This window comes from Poromitra crassiceps (assembly GCF_964638095.1).
Source record: "Poromitra crassiceps genome assembly, chromosome: 17".
Taxonomy (NCBI): Eukaryota; Metazoa; Chordata; class Actinopteri; order Beryciformes; family Melamphaidae; genus Poromitra; species Poromitra crassiceps.
In genome coordinates, this window is record NC_139635.1 from 2467213 (window position 1) to 2488471 (window position 21259).

The 21259-nt window shown below is 43.5% G+C and overlaps 1 protein-coding gene across 1 annotated transcript in view; it reads right to left on the minus strand.

Annotated features, from left to right (window-relative positions):
• Window positions 1-8565: 8565 nt before the first annotated feature.
• Window positions 8566-21259, minus strand: part of LOC310791722 (dnaJ homolog subfamily B member 6-like) — a 73705-nt gene continuing 61011 nt past the window's right edge. The window contains exons 9-10 of the mRNA XM_083653376.1: window positions 14660-14803; window positions 8566-10906 (exon numbers count right to left, since the gene is read on the minus strand). Coding sequence (XP_083509502.1) covers window positions 10839-10906; window positions 14660-14803 — 212 coding nt within the window. The 3' untranslated portion in view covers window positions 8566-10838. The remainder of the gene's footprint in view (window positions 10907-14659; window positions 14804-21259) is intronic.

Below are 21259 nucleotides of genomic sequence, written 5' to 3' on the forward strand. Positions count from 1 at the left end.
ATACCGTGACATTATTCAATTTTGTGCAAGGGCAGGCACATGTGTTCCACCTACATGTGGATTCACGCTCATGTTGCATAACTCGACTCGTTCTCAGGTAATGGGGACTCGACGCAAACTCTTCTTTGGTGACTCAGACTTAAGGTCCTTACACACCGAGCACGTATTTTTCGTGCGATTAATTCGCACGTCAATAATATTTTCCGAACCTATATCAGTCAATGCAACCGTGCATACCAACGGCGAAGTTTCGCCCAGCGTTATTGCGGTGTTTATTTTTTCGAACCACGTTCGATTTTTCAGAAATTCGCTTCCGACGTGTACACATCTGTGGCTGTGATTGACAGGTGGGTCAAAACTCGCATCGCAATTTCGTACCGTATATTCGCATCGCTCCCGATGTGTAAGGACCTTTAGACTCGAACACTGCGGACTCAACTCAGACTGGATATAGTGGCCTAACTACAACACTGGCTCAAACACAGAACTCAGAGCGTTGTAAAAGGGCACAGGGAGCATTGCTTCATTGTCATTGCTATGTGACACAAAGTTTGACAACAACTTGCAAACTATTTAACTAGCTGTATAAAAAGAAGATGATGCTGATCATAATAACTCAAACAGGACAAGATAAAATCAGCGATTGCTCTGCTTGCTATTGAAGAGGATGGAGAGCCCATTTTGACATGGAGGATGTGGGTACATGACGTCCAGAGCATAAGAACTAACTTGTCACTATATAGCTCTGCTTATAGTGCCCTTTATGAAGATTTGATTTTACAGCATGGCCGAGCCATCTACATTAGAACAGGGTCTGTCTGTATGTCTGTCCCCACAAAAGTAGACCAATCACAGCTCACGCTGCTACGTGCGTGATGTCACCTGCCCAATACACCGGGCAGAAAACAGCACGGAAGTCAAAGGAGGCACACGCGATTCTCAGATTCTCCCATCCCTCCTCACTCTGGTTGTTTAACAGGATTTGACCATTAGTCTGTAACTGTAAGTCATCAGGACTTGATATTGAATGACCTGTAGGGAATTTATTGTTTCAAATGAGTCAGGTACCATTATGCAAGACAAATAAATGTGTTTGTCAGCTGTTTTTGTCTTTGTGCATTTTTGAACTTTTAGCCAGAATAAAATGTTGGCATTGCAAGGTCGGTTTAAGCCTGCTATATTAGGGTGGGGTGGTAGAAGTAAGTAGCCTAATCCAGAGGTTCTCAAATGGGGGTCCGGGGACCCCCAGGGGTCCGTAGCACTTTGCCAGGGGGTCCGCGAAAGGTTTTCAGGAAAATAAAAATAAAAACTTTTTTTTTTGCAAAAGCTTCATAGTTCAATGAAAATATTGTATGCTTTAAATCTAAAATTGTTCATGGATTACATTCGAATCTAACAAACCTATCAATTTAAAAGTCAAGCATGTTACCGTGGAAACAATTAAGCTTAGCCCAAAATCACAAATCAGAATGAGGGGGTCCCCGGTATATTTTCTATGTTGTAAGGGGTCCTTGGCTGAAAAACATTTGAGATTTGTCCTAATATACTGTAGGTGGGCAACTTGGGTGGTAGGTAGCCCAGAGAGGTTAGTCGTAAGCGGATTCATAGCCCGAAGGTTGTAGTTTCGGGAGATGGGGATTCATAATATTCTATTCTATTCTATTCTAATATATAAAGAACAATTTGAAGCGGGGTGTAGGAGCCATTTCCAGAATTACTGTACACTAATAGTGTAATAAGGACACCAAATATAATTTATTTATTTGAATAGGGACAGACACACGTACATGTAACGTTTACCAAACCATCTGATGTCCTGTATCATAGCATTTATAGCCCACGGCTAATTTGCAATGCCCGTCCCTAGATGTTATTGAAAGCACCTGTTAAGAGCAAAGTCCAGTAAGATACAGTAAAAGCAATACAATGAACATAATGATATCATAGACACATAAACTTGGTTAATCAAATAGTCGGTCCATCATAAAACAACGTAACAATCATCATGGGAGCACAGGTCTTCAGGAGCTGCTTTAGCATGGTTTTGAAATGCTCCCAGCTACGTTCCAGTTTAATGTGGGTGGGCAATGAGTTCCACATTTGAACCCCCTGTACAGAGAGGGCTGTTTGTGGTTCTTCGGAGCGGCACTTTACAGTTTCCTGCGACAGCCCCCTCTGATGGCTGCAGAGGACCCGTCATATTATATGAGTTTTGCATTTGCAAAACCAATAAAATCATCAAAACTTTGAATATTTCGCTTTTTGATTACTCGGCAGTGGTTAACTCATTGAGTGCCAGCCACTTTTGGAGAACGGATGCTCCCAGTGCCAGAGTTTCAGAGCGTTTTCAGTGATTTCTCGAGGCCCACAGAATATTGTGTGATATTACTATGTAAACACTGAACACGCACAAAGAACGATGAGACTCTATTCTATCATCTGCAAAAAAAAGTTTATTGATCCCATTTTCCGTTCTTTAGTTATGAGCCGGAGAAGATAGCTTGATTCATCCAAAAACAGCAATTTTTTTCTAGAAGCTGAGATAATTGGCCTTTTGTGAAATTAAACATTTCAAGCACATCACTGACTCTGAAGCTAATCTTTTCTAATGTAGTCACACCTCAAAAATAATTTCCTTCAATAAAACAGTGAAGGCCAGGGAATTCTGTTTGGCAGAATAATATTTTTTAGCTACAACCAGCAGCGCTGGCCCCTGCGTGCGCTGCTGGTTGCAGCTTCTTGCTGGTCTTGATTTGCTGCTGGTGGGCATCGGATATTCTGGCTTGCGTTTGTCAATCCTGTCCTGCTGCCTGGGTCTGTCTGGGTGTTGCGCGCTGCTCTGCGTGCCCCCCCCCCCCCCCCCCCGCCCCGCCCCGCCCCGCCCCGCCTCGCCTCAACTGCACACTCCTCCTCCTGTCTGTGGTGGCTCTCTGCTGAGTTTGCTGTGCGCACAGTGAAGGGTGCTCGACATCCTGCTTTTTTACAGCGTTCCGCGTGTGTTTGTCACCGGCAACGATGCTTCCAGTTGAGAATAATAACAACTCCACGGTGTGGATGTGCGGATGTGCTGTCGCAACCGACACGGAGCGGCTCAATTGTGGGAGCAGATTGGCTGCTGCAGGCACAGCTGCAGTAACGTGCTTCAGCATATCGATGCATACGGATGCGATGCGATTTCCGTTTCCATAACGACTTCTTCTTTGTTTTTTCCTTGCCTTTCTGTTATGTGGAGAGCACTGTCGCCACCTAAGGGTTCTGTAAAATAGGTTAGACACATCCAATAGCTATAATATTTGTACATCAGAGGCAGAAGGCTTTGATCGACGCCCCACCGTCAAAAAACGCAATTGACGAACATGTCCGTCCTTGGCACTCTACGTTACTATTTGAAATGACGAACATGTCCGTCCTTGGCACTCAATGAGTTAAACCTAATTGGTTTCCTGTCAAGAATTTTTTACTTCCATATTTTATTTCCAATTTTTGTCAGAACACACGAACAAAACAAGACAAACAGGCTCAGACACAGGAAGAGAAAAGAAAAAGCATACATCATCAACAATGTTGATGATGTATTATGTATGCTTTTTCTTGATGATTCAACATTCAATATTACAGGTGCTACATGTCATGGGATTACATGCAAGGGGGCCATTAGAAACCAGCCGGGCAGGTCATCCGTCGCCCTTAACCTCATCAAGGGAGGCTAGAAACGGGTCCCAGATGGTTGCATTTTTTTAAAGTGAGTTTGTCCTCAGGGACCTGAGTCTCTCCATCCATATAACAGAGATCATGTCCGTCAACCACAATTGAAAGGAAGGTGGGGAGGGGGACTTCCATTCCATCAGAATGTTTTTTTTTTTGCAATGGTTGTCCCCTCTGTCAGAGACTGCTGCACAGCCGTAGGGAAGTTCAGAGAGGACTCTGAGCAGCCGAAAATGGTGAGGTTCCCCTCCGGCTGAAGGATTGTTTTGAAGGCCTTAGACTGAGTACCAACCAATCAAATATTTTGGCCCCGAATCCCGTCAGTGAAGGGCAGAACCAGAAGAAATGAGACAAAGTGCTCTCTGACACCTGACACCTATCACACAGTGGTGAAACAGAGGGGTAAATATTGTGCAACTTGCTTAGAATAGTGAAGACGGTGTCTGATTTTAAATTTGATCAGCTGGTGTCTATTAACTGAGCAGAGCCGTACCACAGTCTGATTCCTTTCCCATATAATGTCAGACAAGTCAATGCCAAGTTCCCCCTGCCACGCTTCTCTAATCCTCTCAGTAGAGGCCATGGTGCAGTTGTCAAACAGACATAGAAATCTAGAAATGATGCATGATGCATGTTTATTTGGGAGTGCTTTAAAGTCATGAATCTTCGATCGGCGAATGAGAATGGTTCTATCGTACCCATAAGTCTCCCCTTTACAGACATGCCCACTTTATGCTAATCCAATGCAGTTTTTGGCAACAACAAAAAAACATGACGTTTTTTGCATGCAGTAGCCTATAAATGTGTTATTTTCACCTTCTATTTGAATATTTCTGCATACTGGGGTCCATAAAAAGTCTCGGAATTACATAATTTGGGTATGACTGGAAAGCTGAGACTCTTGTGGATTCAATGACCCCAATTGTATTGACGTGTGATGATGTTAGTCCCCATAGTAGCCATTGCATTGTAGTGAGAAAACTTTTCGAAACTTGACCTCACTGTATAAAATAATTTTTTTTTTTGTTAGTACATGTTTCTATAGTATGTGTTGAGCCTGTACTTTAGCAATAAGTTCATGCAAATCTGTGGGCTTTATTGCCATAGTTTTTTTTTAAACATGTAAATTGACAGGCCCTTCAAGTGTGGTCATGCAGGGGCACCACACTGTATTAATCCGGGCCTGACTATAGGCCTATGTCACTTTATTCTATGAATAATTATGAGCGCGGTGCCCTTTTTTCCACTTGAGCACCTGCCCCCCAAAATGTCTGTACACACTGTGGGGCAGCTGTAGTGTAGCTCAGGACGTAGAGCGGGTCGTCCACCAATTGCTTTAGATAAAAGACGTCGGTGGTTCGATTTCTGGCCCCTTCAGTCTGCATGTCGAATTGTCCTTGGGCAAGACACTGAACCCCAAATTGCTCCCGTTGGTGTGCCAGCACCCTTCGTCGTAACCTGCCGCCATCGGTGTGTGAATCGGTGAATGTTCCTACTGACTGTAAAGCGCTTTGGATAAAAGCGCTATATAAATGCAGGCCATTTACCATTTACACCACTGGGTATGTGAGCCAGTGCGTGTTGGGCAACTCAAATTTCCTCTTCAGAAGATCAAAGGATGCAAAATGACCATCTAAGTATACATCTCTGATGGAGACCAGCCCCTTCTCACTCTTGGCTTGGTAGGTTTTGTCTGACAGTGAAGGTAAAAAACAGTGATTAAGACAAATTGGTGTGTGGACAGAAACATCTGGCAAAAAACACTAACTCGAAACACTCCCAACAAGTGTGTTAGAATTCTGACTGAGGTTTTCATAACAAAACTTATTCCGTAAAGTCCCTGGCTTCTCTAGCTTAGAAAATAATACAGCTGGCAGAGAGGAGTTGGCAATAGAGCTGGCCTCCATTTTCAGCCACAGGGGGTCACCGAGAGTTAAATTGCCAGGAGTCCCTTGCCGCCAGAACATTAGAGCCTTAACATTAGCAGCCCAGTAGTAGTGCCTTAACACAAGCCAGCCCTCCTTCAGACTTGCAAGTGAATTTTTTAAATTCTATGGTTTATAATTCCAGATGTACGACAGAATTACGGAGTCCAGCTCTTTAAAAAAGAGAAAGAAAGATGGCAAGGTTTTGACACAGATAGAGGAACCTGGGAAGTGAAACCATCTTAACTGAGTTTATATGGCCAATCATGGACAAAGGGAGGATTTCCAGTTTTCTATAGATTGTTTAAGTCTTGAGACAAAATCATGAAAATTCAACTTAAATATCAATTTGTGATCTCCGAGTATGGTCAAGCCAAGATAGGTGAGACTTTGAATGGGAGATTTTCCAGGAAGCCGGGATTGAAGACATCCTAGAGAGGCATAAAGTCACTCTTCGTCCAGTTAATTGTGTATGCAGACAGCTTACCGAAAGAGTTGATTAATTCTAGGAGAGGGGGGATCGATCTTTCTGAGTTATGGTATAATATAATATTATTACATCGTCGGCGTACAAACTGATACGTGTCTCAATACCTCCGACTTCAAGGTCCGCAATACCTGGGTGACCACGTATTCTTAAGGTAAAGGGCTCGAGTGCAACGGTGAAGAGAGCCGGCGAGAGAGGGCAACCCTGCTGGACCGAGCGAAGTAATAGAAACCTGTTTGACTTGGTTATAACTGAACATGTTGCACTAGCATAATATGATAATACGTAGTCAATCTGATCGAACGCCTTCTGTGCGTCGAGTGATAAAATCACTGCACCACTGGTCTTACTATGAAGCCAAGAAGACAACTGTCTGAGCATAGGCTATAGCCTTAATCGCACAAAGTGAATTGCATTGACATTCAACAAACTATCATGACATGAGTCTGATAACAAGTTGCTAAAAAATACATAATGGGTGATAACCAGGGGCGGACTGGGATCATAATTCAGGCCGGGCATTAGATACCAAGCAGGCCAGGCCGATACGGGCCGACGCGCGTGCCGGCGTCCGAAGGGCGCCTGCGAAAAATTTGGGCCGTTTGAAGCTCAATTTGGGCCGTTTGAAGCCAGATTTGGGCCGTTTGAAGCCCAATTTGGGCCGTTTGAAGCCAGATTTGGGCCGTTTGAAGCCCAATTTGGGTCGTTTAAAGCCAGATTTGGGCCGTTTGAAGCCCGATTTGGGCCGTTTGAAGCCCAATTTGGGCCAAGTCCAATTTTACAATGAGATGCACCCACTTTAAACCTGAATAAAGTAATAAAACCACTAGTAAACCAGTAGGCAGCGCCTGGCCTGCTGTTCAGTGAGTGGCCTGGCCTGGCCTGGAAAAAAAAAAAAAAAAAAAAGTTTTTTTTTTTTTGCAGGCCAGGCCAGGCCACCGGGCATTTGCCCGACGTGCCCGATTATGCAGTCCGCCACTGGTGATAACTGCCTGCTAACATTCGCGCATATAATCGCTTGTGCATAACATTAGTAATTAATTAAACAACCCTACAACTCACGCCCATATGCATCCATTTCCTCAAGTCTCAAGTGCTACAAAGAAAACAGGTCTTTTTATAAGGCTTTACTGGGTTTTTGTTCTGTAATGCAACCATCTGTTTCACTCTGATGTAGCTAGAGATCAGTCCTAAAATGCATCAATCCTGCTAGAAATATACAGAATACAGGAAGCTAGGCGTGTCGACTCACTACGGGTTAAAATTGACTTTTTGAAGGCAGCAGATATTCTTCCTGTTTATCTCTGTTCTGTATCTTTTGGATCACACGCACAAAAAACATTACACATGCATTTACTTTATTTAATTGCCAGTAGGTATTGCGAAGGTTGTACCCGGAAGTTTCCGTTTTATACTGACTGACTTGACGCTGCTTGGCATTTGCGGTTCTGCATGTGAATCATTCACAAACGCTGTGTATAAACGTGAAATCAAAGGCATGAGCGCAACCAGATCCAGATATCCTACCTAACGATGTCCAATACTGGGAAGCAGGACAACCCTTGCGTCCAAAAATGCTCTATTTTAAAGGTGTGTGCTGCGCAAAGCTTTATAGAAATAGATCAAAACCAGCGTTTCAATCCAGCAACACTGGATGACACATGGAGCAGGTTCGAGCTTCATTTGGAAAAACTGAAACTGCATGATGTTTGCTCGCTCGCTCATTCACATCGACTATTTATATAATAATAATCCGTCACGTGGGCTTTCTGTCTCTTTCACAGCTCCCCCGCCTCCTCCCACTCACTGAGCTCAGCTACTGTACAGTCACGGAGCTCTGGAGGGCCCTCATACTAGACCACAGGGTAGTATCGGGGACCAAAGGAGGGTCTCAGGAGCGCACATAGCTCACCAAATTGTGTTCATACATACACCACCACCCGGGTCGCCTCTAGATAACTCCAGAGTTCCAGGGCATGTCTCAAAGGGGCTTTACTGTATTTGCTTCGTTCACTTGCTCCGGTGAGGTCCATCTCCTAGACGTGAAACAAATTGACACGGTTTTCTTAGTGTTCAGTGTTAGGCAAGAACATTTGAGCCATGCAGCCACTGATTCTTCTAGATGTTCTGTCAATTGTGTGGAGATTGAGGTAGTGGTCCGACCAGACATATATATGATCGTATCATCCGCATACATCTGGAGACCTGGTCCAGGGCATGATTCTGGAAGACCGTTTATGTATAAACTGAAGAGGATTTGGCAGAGAATGGACCCCTGAGGGATTCCCGTTTTACACCCTAGTAAACCTGATTGTTTATTATTCATGATGACACATTGCTCACGATTGCCAAGATATGATTTAAACCATTGTAGTTTTATCTGCTTGTAGTGTCCCGCCTGTTTACTGCTCAGTGCTCACTATCCTGTTATAGACACGGACCAGTGAGGGGAAAGTACACACATTCTTTACTCAAGTAGAAGTACAGTTAGTTGTGTAAAAAGTTGAACTGTATACTGATTTAACTTGTTTACTCAATTAAAAGTAAAAAAGAAAAGTACAGGCTTTGAAATGTAATAAAGTATAAAAGGAAAAATAATTTCTACTGGCTGTTTCTGTGCAAAGCTAACAAACACATGTCATATTCATATAATTCAAATACTATTAAACTTAAAAGATGCCCACAAACATGTTTTAAGATGTATAAAGACTATACTTTGATTAATAATTTGTGTGATATGGTTTTCTCACAAAAAAGGTGAACACAATGCGTGAAAGCTGGGAGTGTGTGAAACGAGAAACACAGATAAACGTTACATGGTTTTTGTCTGTCGTGTATTAAAACTAAACTAGCCTGTTTGAAAATGTAAGGAGTAGAGAGTACAGATATTTTGTGTTAAAATGTAAGGAGTAAAAGGAAAAAGCTGTCAGAAAAATAAATAGTAAAGTACAGATACCTGAAAATGCTACTTAAGTACAGTAACAAAGTATTTGTCCTTAGTTACTTCCCATCTCTGACTATTACATACATGGACAGAGAGCCCGTGACTCACACCAACGTGTCCTTCAAACATCTTCAATAACCTCCTCCAACACACTGAGTCAACATCACAGCCTGGTCGCCAGAAATGTCAGCATTGTATAAACATACAACGCTGACTGCAATCCACAGATACATAGAATGTCATGTTTCTCAAGTGAAATACGTTGGCTGTGTATGCCATGCAAGCAATCCACAGATACATAGAATGTCATGTTTCTCAAGTGAAATACGTTGGCTGTGTATGCCATGCAAGGAATCGACCTACATAAGTAGCATTTCTAGGTAGGAAGTTGTAATTTTTGAGTTTTAGGCTGTGACATGTTTGCTAAAATAACAACTTTCTTTTAATTTTTGTTTTAAAATCGTCAATAACGTCAAACATCACTTCATTTTAGTGCGGTGAGTTGTTTGTACAGTACAGTGTCAGGAAAGTCACTTTTGACCAATAGTAGGAAGCATCCTAAGTGGCTGTAAGGGTGTTATGGTCGGGGTGGCCACTGGCCACACTTTTTTGCTTTGCGAGCTACCTTTAAAATGACCAGCTCCACATGATCTACCAACCCTACTGGCTACTGGTATCAATAATCGATACCGATACTTATCGATATTCTTATCGATACTACTTTCCATAATTTGTTGCAAAAATAAATGACGTTATTTTGTTATTACTTTTTTGCAGAAATATGATAAATTCCTGAGAAGGCCTATTTTATCATTGTGAATATGATGATTTATTAAACTTAGGTCACTGCGGCTCATCGCACGCTTCAAGGCAGGCAGCCAGCACTCTCCCTCGGGGAGAAGGAGGCTGTCCCCCTGGAAGGAGCAAACCATCAGTCCTGTGCTCTGGGGCTGGGTGCAGTGAGCCAGCCAGCAAGCACGCAGTGCACAGGGCTGCATTTACATTATTGTGTTTGTACATAGACTGTTATTGAAACGTGACCGCTAGGCTTCACATTTGTCCGGTAAAATACATTATTTTGCGGTGGGGACTGTGGTCTCGCGCTGGTCCGAGGCACAGAGCACTCGCCTGCATCGCCCCTCACATTCAGTCAGTCAACTCCAGTCCCTCATCACAGACACGCCCACTTCCCAACAGTTCAATCAAACTCCTCACGCTATCTCTATCTTGTTTCACTGGAAAGATGGCATGATAAGGAATCACATCACCTGGAAATGCCATTTCAGGTCGGCTTTAAGTTGTTTAATATAACCAAAGTTGCGTTGCAAAGGCAGTGAGGCTTTCATTTGGTTTTAAATTTACTTTGAGATTGTAGGTATCTGTGGAGTGCAGAAACGGACAATACTGACATTTTATTCTGGTGATCGGGTTGACAATCCCGTATGCATGCAGCTCTCCAGCTCAAGTGTTGTGTGCTGTGTGCTGTGTGTGTGTACGCGTGTTACTGAAGTGTTGTGTGCTGTGCGTGTGTGTGTACGCGTGTTATTGAAGTGTTGTGTGCTGTGTGTGTGTGTGTGTGTGTGTGTGTGTGTGTGTGTGTGTGTGTGTGTGTGTGTGTGTACGTACGCATGTGTGTTATTGTTGAGTGTTGAGTGCTGCGTGTGTGTGTTACTGAAATGTTGTATGCTGTGTGTGTTACTGAAGTGTTGGGCGTGTGTGTGTGTGTGTGTGTGTGTGTGTGTGTGAGTGTGTGTGTGTGTGTGTGCTGTGAGCAGGTTCATATCTTCCTCTTCCTGGCGTCTTCCTCTGGGACTAACGGCCTCTTCCTCTTCAAGTCAGTCTCAGCTGGAGAGAAACACACCTGAGCATCACTTCACAGGTTCATAACATTCTCCATTCAAACCTTTTTCCAGACCTTAATTACTTTTGAAGATGTTGTCTGGTGTTCAATATGATTTAGGCAGACAGACATCTTGCACCTGATAACGGCCAAAATTGTCACATTGAGTGGAAACTGATCAATTTAGGATTTATGGGCTTTTCCAAATGTTTTGGGGGTGTTTACATGTGTTTTTCAGTATACAAAATGTGATTATCAGAGAAACCTGTTTTTAATATAGATCATATCAACATCAGAAAATATCGCTTATCGGTCATAACAGCAATGTTAATATCGGGTACCGTATTGGGGTCCCCCAGTACGGTGGCTAATGTGGCCACTGCTGGCCAGGTAAAGGGAAGTTTGGGGTCCCCTGCTGGAACTGCTACCTCTGCGACCTGGCCCCGGATAATGTGAATTATCCAGAATATGTGAAATGATTGGCAGGGTTCGTACACACTTTCCAATTTAAAACTCCATATTTTTCTAGGCAGAGACTATGTTCTTGACTGGATGTGATTTTGGTGCGGAACCTATGTTCTTGACTGGATGTGATTTCCCTGCAGACCCTATGTTCTTGACTGGATGTGATTTTGGTGCACATCCTATGTTGTTCTCCCCCACCTCAATATTTTTATTTTTTATTTTTTTAGAACAGTACACAAACAAGACAAAACAGAGAGGCTCAGACATAGGAAAAGAAAAGAAAGAAAAAACATGCAAACATCATCAACATTCAATTACAACATGGTGCTACCAGCCACATAAGGTGCTTATAAGAAATGTACATGGGATCCCACGCGAGGGGTCCATGAGAAACAATCACCTGTTGCCCCTAACCTCATCGAGGTCGGCTAGAAACAGGTTTCAGATAGTTCGAAATTTTCTAAGTGAGTTGGTTCTCAAGAACCTGAGTCTCTCCATCCGTATAACAGAGATCATGTCCGTCAAACGCAATTGAAAAGAAGGTGAAGAGGGGGGCTTCCATTCCTTCAGAATGAGTTATTTGGCAACAAGTGTCCCCAGTGTCAGAGACGAAGATGGCAAGCTCTGCCTCTGGCTGAAGGGTTATTTTGTAGGTCTTAGAGTACCAGTCAAATATTTTGGCCCAGAATCCTGTCAGGCATGAGATAGTGTGACCTCAGACACCTGACACCTGTCACCTGTCACCTGTCACACAGTGGTGAAACAGAAGGGAAGATCTTGTGTAATTTATGTTTGGAATAGTGAAGACGGTGAGCGACTTTAAACTGGATCAGCTGGTGCTATTAACTGAGCAGAGTTGTACCACAGAGAGACTTCTTTCCCATATAATGTCAAGATAAATCAATACCAAGTTCCCCCTGCAACGCTTCTCTAATCCTCTCTGGTGCAGGGAGAATAGCCTCTGCATTAATGTGGGGAAGACCAAGGAACTGGTCATGGACTTTAGGAAGAGGAGCCACACCCCCGCTCCCCTTTTCATCGGAGGAGCAGCAGTGGAAATGGTGGACAGTTTCAAATACCTCAGCTACCAGAATTATTCACGGGTGTGGCCAGGCAATCCTGGGCATTACGTAAATCAAAACCAATCAGATTCCCGTCTGGCAATGGCTGTTTGCGCGAGGCATGCAATATGCTGTAATTCTCTCCATGCGTAATAGAGTGTACTCACTCGTGCGAGGACAGAGAGAGTTTATTGACAGATCGTCTGTGGTGCCAACAACCCTCCGGGTTATGAAGGTAAATAGCCTATGTCCATTGTCCAACAAGTTTTCTCAATTCATTTCCCTCTTTGTGATGTGATCAAAGTTTCTCAGTGAGTTATAGTTGATTGCCTCACTGAATTATCTGCTAATACCCAATTTTAGCAGCATAATTTGATGTATTGGTGTGGCAAGGTTGTGCGTAATAACATATCCAAAAGGAATTATTTTTTGCACTGCGGTGCGCTGCACGGAGATTACGGTGCGCTCCCAGCGCAGCGAGGTATTTGCGCGTAAAAGGTCCTTTTCAAAGCTCTTAGCGCAAACTAATTGCGTGGTGCTAATGATAGGATAATGCCATCCATCCAAACATTTTAGCACTGAAATGCCTGCTTTGGCATGTGGCAGCCTATGCCCAGTACAATTATCACAGGCATGCGCTTGTGTCCGCCCCCAATTTGCATTGCGCATGGCGTTAAACGAGCACAAACGCTAAATTAGCGCTTTTGGGAAGATAGGGCCCATGGTCTTCTTCAAATTTACCCATAAAGAGGTTGGCATAGTTGGGAGAGCAAGGACTTCCCACACTGACACCCTGGCATTGTAAATAAAATGCGCTTTCAAATTTAAAATAATTCCTTTTAAAAGGACCAACTTGGACACCTCCACTAGAAAACCAGTGGGGGGTGTGGGGTTCTGCGTCTTGTTCAGATAATGTGTCAAAGCTTCAAGGCCCTCTAGGTTCCATACAGGACATTGAAGACAGCTATTTTTTTTATCTACTATGGATGTAAACAGCCTTTATACTAATGTGCCACAACTAGAGGGCCTTGAAGCTTGACACATTATCTGTAGTTGTAGTCTGGCTGTCAGTGTTTCACTCTTTAACAGTGATTGAGAGGAAATGTTTATTTAATATTATTTACATTGTTACAGTCCATTTGTCTATTTATTTCTAGTCTATTTGTTTTTGTTTGATTACATTTTAGTCTGGCTGTCAGTATTTCACCGTTTAAAACTGACGTGGAGGATTATGATTTTGAAGCGGTTATTGAAATAAATAAGCGTTTATAAAGTTATTTGACTTTTGCTTGATTACATTTATTTCACAGAATATCAATGATTATAATACAAATTAAATTCATTTTTGAACAGGTTAGATACTGTAAATTGGCCAATAATATCACTATTAGACAAGTATTAATACCATGTATTTTTTTTCTTTATAAAGCAAGGTAAGACTGCAGTATCTTGGGCGAATGGGCGTGGGGGGAAAAAGTGACTTGACTTGGGACTTGACTTGCCTTAACTAAGGACTCGACTTGACTTGGGACTTTGAGACTTGGACCGAAGTGACTTGGTCCCATGTCTGCATTACAGTGACCATAAAGCAGTATGGATTATAGTGGACATGTTTTGGAAATGAGCCTTCGATCGCTTTTTCCACAATTGTCTATTGTCTTTGAACAAAGCGCTAACCATCTAACCACCGGAGTTTACTGAGGTAGGCTAACATGCTAAGCTAACGTCAGATCACTATCACGGTCCGTCCGTTTATATTTCTCCTCATAAAAAGTGCTCCAGGCAGCGCTTTTTCCATGCCAAAACGCTAACGTTGTGTAAACAGCCCCTACACAGTAGATTACCCCTGCTCTGTCATTATTACCATAGTAATAGATATTCTTACAGGTGTATGGCTAATGTGAAACTAAGTGCAAACTTGTCCGCTTGTGTTTACACACGGACCCCCACACCCCGAGAAGCGGCTGCCAAATACAGCGATCTTGGTCAACACTGCACCAATTTCAAAGATTGTTCACATTACTTAGTTATACAGTATACAAAACATTTAAATGCAGTCCAGGTTGAAAAATACGGAAATTCACCTTTAACATTGCACGCCATGTTCGACCACTCATTCTTGGTCATGGTTAGGATTCTGAGCCGACTCATAAAATGTGCATATTATAGCAGACCTGGCCTCGGCCGAGGTCTGCGCTCTCCAAGTGACACAGCATGGAAAAGAGGGCTTACTTGTATGTGAGCTCCGTGCCTCTTCTCGGTGTGGATTGGCTCTTTTGGAAGAAGGCGGAGGCTTACTGTGTTGTGATTGGGTGAGGGAGGTTTGTGGGAGGTGCCTCTCTGTCGTCTCTGCAGCACGCAGCTCATTGCCTTTACCTGAGAGAGAGGAGAATGACACGTGACATTTCCCCTCACGTCACAGTGTTCGAATTTTGCATTGGGGCCAGTTGTATTGAAGTGAATCGGGTGGGCAGGATATGTCCCACTATAAAGACATCATATCTGTGTTCTTGGATTCAAAAATGCTCTATTTTGGACTAAACAGGGGCTTTGAACTACATTATATGCAGCTGCTGGACAGAGCCATGGTCTGTTTGGAAACCAATAATAAAGACAACTAAGGCACTCATTTACGGAGGGGGGGGGGGCATCAGTCAACATCATGTCTTTTCTTTAATCTGTTCTTTCTTCAATCAAAGGTGAAAAAACATAGATGATGGTTTATAGTGGGACTTATTCATTTCTTATCCTTCTATTTAGGGTCCTTCCTTGGTACACTGGACCTGTTCAGAGTGTCTGTATGGATGAAAGGATGTGTGATGCTAAACCAAAGTCAGATAGTTCCAGTATCCAATACCCAAAAGTGCCTTTTAAACATGTTATCTGGATCATGTCAGGCCGGCCAATTGAGCCGCAACATTCCAGAATTCCGGCCTTATAGAATAATTACCGGCCCAGTCAAAATGTAGCCTATTGAAAAAAGATAGATGTAGCCTGATCATTTCATAAATACATAACACATTATTGTATAATTCTTAGCAAACGAAATCTAAATTTTAAATCATTTTTTGATTTCCAAATAATTTTCTAACTATTCACTGCGGAGCCACTTCTTAACATGCAGTGGAATCCGTATTATAACCTGCACCTAGCCGGTTGGCCTGCATGTTAAACAACAATTAGCCGGCCTATGCGCACTCCCGCGACTCCGTATCTTATCTACCTCGACCACCGGTATAAGATCCGCTTCCACGCAATCGTGGCTCATGTTTAACAGTGGCAGGTCATTATCCGCATATCCGTAGTGGGCAGGTGTGGCTCTTCGTGACTCACTTCACGTTCACTAGTTTATTAATTAATGAATCGTTTGGGCAATCGCTTATATCAACGAGCAAACTCACGGTTTCCTCAAGTGCTGCTGATAAAAATCGCAAGTTTGCTTTGCACATGCGGAGCGCTGATCATGAAGAAACTGCCGCAAGCGTATTTGCGAGAATTCTCGCAGCGACAGAGAAGTCCTCTGCAGGTTGTAAAGCTTATTATTATGTCTGTTAATTTAGCCACTAATATCAACATCATTTCAGCATAAATAACCTACTAGAACCTCAATTGATTTGCCATGGAGTATTTAATGGGCAGCTTTCATTTATTTGTCTGAACACTTTATGGAGCGCATCATCTCAAAGCTCACAACACGCAACAAGGGATTTCGTTCTCAGATGTAGGCTACAGGTAACACAATATTCTTACCTTTTGCCCTTCAGTTGAAAGTAAAGCAAATATTCTCATGTTGTGAAGTAGGCTATAAGTCCGTTCTGAAAGTGAGTTGGATGCCCGCGTGTCAACCAGCTGCAGTCCCTCGTCATCGTGTCAATATAGACCCGCTTCAGAAAATATATAGGCTATAAAGTTTGACTGACTGCACGTCTCATCTCTGGCTTGTTGCAGGTAGGCAACTTCTTAATTTAGATTATCTTTCAAGTTATTTAATTTCATGTTCTTCGATGCAAAGAGACATAAATGTAGGCCCGCCAGTGTTCTTTAGGCTTAATTAAATGGGAATATATGACAAACTCAGTTCACAAAGTGTGTGACGAGTTCATTCACTATAATAAAATACATTTGTTGGATAATAGCTTTTGTTTTTTGTGTTTTATTGTTTAATCTTAATGGGTCTGCAAACCCGAACCGAATTAATTAATTAAATAAGGAGCGGTGTGAGTGCAGCTCCTCCCTTTGCGCAGACCGCACCGCAGTGAATATTTAGAAAATTATTTGGAAATCAAAAAATGATTTAAAATTTAGATTTCGTTTGCTAAGAATTATACAATAATGTGTTATGTATTTATGAAATGATCAGGCTACATCTATCTTTTTTCAATAGGCTACATTTTGACTGGGCCGGTAATTATTCTATAAGGCCGGAATTCTGGAATGTTGCGGCTCAATTGGCCGGCCAGAAAAAATGCTAGTGGAATCCCTGGTTTGGTTACAAATTCGCTAAAGCTGTTATCTATCACATTTCTTTTTTTCGATAGGCCTACATGCTACCGCGCCCCCCCCCCCCCCCCCCCCACCCCCCGCGCCGCCCACTGGCAGAAAAAACGGCTCATATCCAGTTGTTTCTTAACAAAGACCCCTCATGTTTAGAAAGGCAAAACCTGAAAATATCCTGCTCTGTCTAGCCTGACATGATCCAGATAACATGTTTAAAAGGCACTATACAGTACATCTTCAATTTCACCCATTTATTTTGGCCATGTCAACTGGTCGCAACTAACCATTATTTTCATTGTAGATTAATCTGTGGGATTTTTTTCTCGACTAATATATTGGTCGTTTGGTCTATAAAATGTCACGCAATGGTGAAAAATGTCAATAACTTTTTCCCCAAAGCCCAAAATGATGTCCTCAAATGTCTTCTTTTGCTAGGTTCACTGTTATAGAAGAGTATGAGCCTGAGCCCACCTGGAGGTGGATCATTGACTTCCTGATGCACAGGAAGAGTCAGAGTCAGTTTATTTGCCATCTGCAGTAGAAACTACATTGGAATTGGGGTGCAACGAGCTTAAAAACATAGAGAACAAATCATACTGGCAACATATAAAAACATTTAGATAACATATAAACTAGTAAAAAAAAGTAGATAAAAAATAAAATTAGACAAGTAGGCTACACATGTGAATAGGCCCGAGTCATCCAGCTCAAGTTTAAAGTGCAGGATAATAAAGTGCACAATAATAAAGTGCCTATGAATCAGTATTGCATGGTCGGATAACAGTATAAGACATCTATCTTATTATAATTAGAGAAGTGTCCGTGTGTGCGTGTGAGCAGAATTTCGGCCAGCCACGGCTGTGCTGTTTTACATGTGATCAGGCTGAAACTTTCAGGGGGTGTAAAGAGCACCCGTGCGGGTGACCTGAAGGAGCTGGATTTTTTATTAGGTGATTGCCCTAATTACCTAATGATGTGATGTCAGTGATGATGTCACTAATGATGTGATGTCAGTGATGATTTCATCAGTGATGATGTCATGTTCCAGACCAGGGGGGCCTAACTCACAGGGGGGTCCCCACGGGTCCGCTAGTAAAATTGAGTATGTGGGCGATGTTTGTTTCAATTCTATGTCCGGCCACAGCTATGCCGTTTTAAGTGTGCTAGGGCTGAAACTTTCAGGAAGTGTAAAGGGCACCAGCGCGGGTGACCTGACAGAGCTGGGTTTTTTAATTAGGCTAATTAGCTAATGATGTGACGTCATCAGTGATGATGTCAAAAGTGATGTCATAAGGGCGTGCACGCGCACACACGCACGCACGCACGCATACACACACACACACACACATGGAGGCATTGTGAGAAGACTGATCAGTGATGTCACACACACAAGGAGGCATCGTGACAAGACTGATCAGTGATGTCATGGGGGGCACACACACACACTGATGATGTCATCAGTGATATAATAATGTGAGTTCAGTGATGTCATCCGTGATGTCATCAGTGTGTGAGGCTATATAAGCAATGGGAGTATAAGGAGGTAGAATTGGGAGGAACCAGACAGAGACGATGCCTTCCGCCCCTGGGGGACCTGATGGAGCCGGATTTCTTAATTAGGTGATTGCCCTAATTACGATGTCACAGAGCAGGCGAGGCAGTGACACGCAGTGGTCATCAGTGATGTCATAAGAGCAAGTGAGCTACGGGCGCTCGATGCCTTCTCTTAGGGGCTCTTTACACGTGGACAGTTTCTGAAAGAAACGACACAATAGCGTTTCCTTCACACCTTCTCCCTGTTTACATGAGCGCTGTTGAATTTTTAAAACGCCGTAATGTACATGCCAGGTCGCTAGGTGGCAGTGTGATCACCTTATTCTTTGCCCATACAAGGACGCTGCTGCATGACGTAATTTCGTAATCGTCTTTCCGGTTTTTAAACACGGAAGTAGAGTCCGCCTTCCGCAGTCATTTAGACTTGCCAAAAAGCTTTTTTCAAGCAAAAAAAAAAACCCAAACTTTTAAAGTTTTAATATTTGTCGGGTGAGAATGTAACATATATGTGACCAGTTTATCAGAATAACGCCTATTGGAAATCTTTAACGAGCAGCGATGACCGGGAGCGCTGACTGTGATCTGTCAAACCCTACTGTAGGCTAGTTAACTGTAGGCTACTGGCAGTGAGAAAACACTGTCGACGTGCTTTTGTAACTAACGTTAAATGCCGACCGGGTACAGCCATCGGCTCCTCGCAGCAGCAACGTTCTGAACATGTAACTGAAGTTGGCCGCAGTGTAGCTTAATTCTGAATGTTGCCAAACTTCATTCATACTGACGTTTTATTTGGTTGCCAACTCGCGTGTGCAGGCACGTCAGAGTTTCTGAAATGTGCCGTTCCAAAGCGATTACATGGAGCCCTCAGCCCCGCTCAGCGGGAAGCGTCTCAAACAATTTCACTCTGGAGGGTGGTTCCAAAATGTCTCGTTTCCTAAGCGCGAATTCGCCGTCGCCGTCTAAAAGGGAGGCACTAACGATAAAATAATTCCCCGTTTCCATAGGAAACTGTCCTTGTGTAAAGTGCCCCTTATACAAATGAAAAGCAACCGAAAAAAGAGCAAGTGCATAGATCTAACATTTGGAATTGTGATCGCAGTACGTGCGGCTGGGCAAGCTTGTCTTGGAGCCCCGGACCATCAGCACCGGATGGGAGGGGAAACAACATCTTGGATTGTTTAGCCACCTCTGTATTTACCACTACACCTCTGCGGATGTCACAACCCTCATTGGGTTAATCACCAATGGGCACAAGTCTGGATATCGGAAGGAAGTGGACCACCTGACCTCCTGGTGCAGCCAGAACCATCTGGAGCTAAAAACTGTAGAGATGGTTGTGGATTTCAGGAGGAGGAGCCCAGCCCCAACCGCACCCCTCACCATGTGCGACTCCCCAGTCAACATTGAAGAGTCATTCAGATTCTTAGGAGCCATAGTCTCCCAGGACGTCAGGTGGGAGGACAACATCACCGCCATCACAAAAAAGGCCCATCAGAGGCTGTTCTTCCTGCGTCAGCTGAGGAAACACAAACTGCCACAGAAAACCTTGGTCCAGTTCTACATGGCCATCATGGATTCCATCCTCATCTCATCCATCACTAGTCTGGTTTGCTGCCTCCACCACCAAGGACAGACAGAACCAGAGTGCCCTTGCCTTGATGAAAAAACAATCCCGCGAAAAGTAATAACTGTCAGGACAGTGGAGAGGTGTGCGCATGCCTTGAATCTCTGGCAATACGCATTATGCACCTTCATCTCTCCCACTCCACACCTGGCAGCTGCATCAGCCACTGCGTCCTGCACTCGCTCTTGGATCAATCAATCCCTCGCGCTTGGTACCCGACTGCGTTTACTTTTGTTCCATAGGCTAATAATTTTATAACTTTGGTGTTGTTACTGCAAAATCTATATTATTGGAAAAACCTTCCTTAGAAAAAACCCCGTAAAAGAATAAGTATATAGGCTATAAAAACTGGTCTATTGCTGTCATGATTCCTGCTCCTGCCTGCTCCCACTGCCGCCTGCCCCCGTTGACTTTTTTCCTGTCCCGTCCCAATCACGTGATGAACAGTGAAATGACTCCCATCTTCTGCCTGTATGGACGCCCGATGAACCTGCGCCCCTCCCGGTGGGAATTAAATGTTTTAACATCATCCTCCAATTCATCGCATAATGTTCCTAGGCAACACTAATGCTACCATCGGGCCGCTTTTAGAATTCTGCTCGTCTGGCGGGACTTGAGAGAGGCCAGAAGACGGAGAAAATATAACCAAGTCAAACAAAAATATGTCAAAGATCAGATTTCCACCTGAGGAGCTGAGGAAGAATCTGCACTGCTTACTGTGTAAGTGCACGTTTACATTATACGCCAATCCCACGCCAAAGCCACGCAGTTTCATTTCAGCGTCCTTGTTAACAGGCGAGTCCGTTCACTCCAGCAGTCAATGCAATTTGTGAGGGGGAGGGGCCAGAGGAACAGCTCCAAGCCCGGCGCTGAGGAAAAGAGACTGCTCCTGGTGTGACCAGTTAGCATCCGATCAGCTTGAGCCTGCCTCAAGCTTCAGTTCTGCATGGCTTTGGCGTATGGTGTGTTTGAGCTGTAAGTGTCTCGTCCATTGGATGAATGTTAGCTAGCCCTGCAGCCTCCACATCCTCCAAGTCCAAGAAATGGGTAATAGACAACTACAGTGAGTCTGGCAGGACCATGTAGGCTCGTACAAAAAGTCGTACAATGTCTCACCACTGTGGGAGAAAATAATTTCCTGCGAGCCGGGTGTGCTG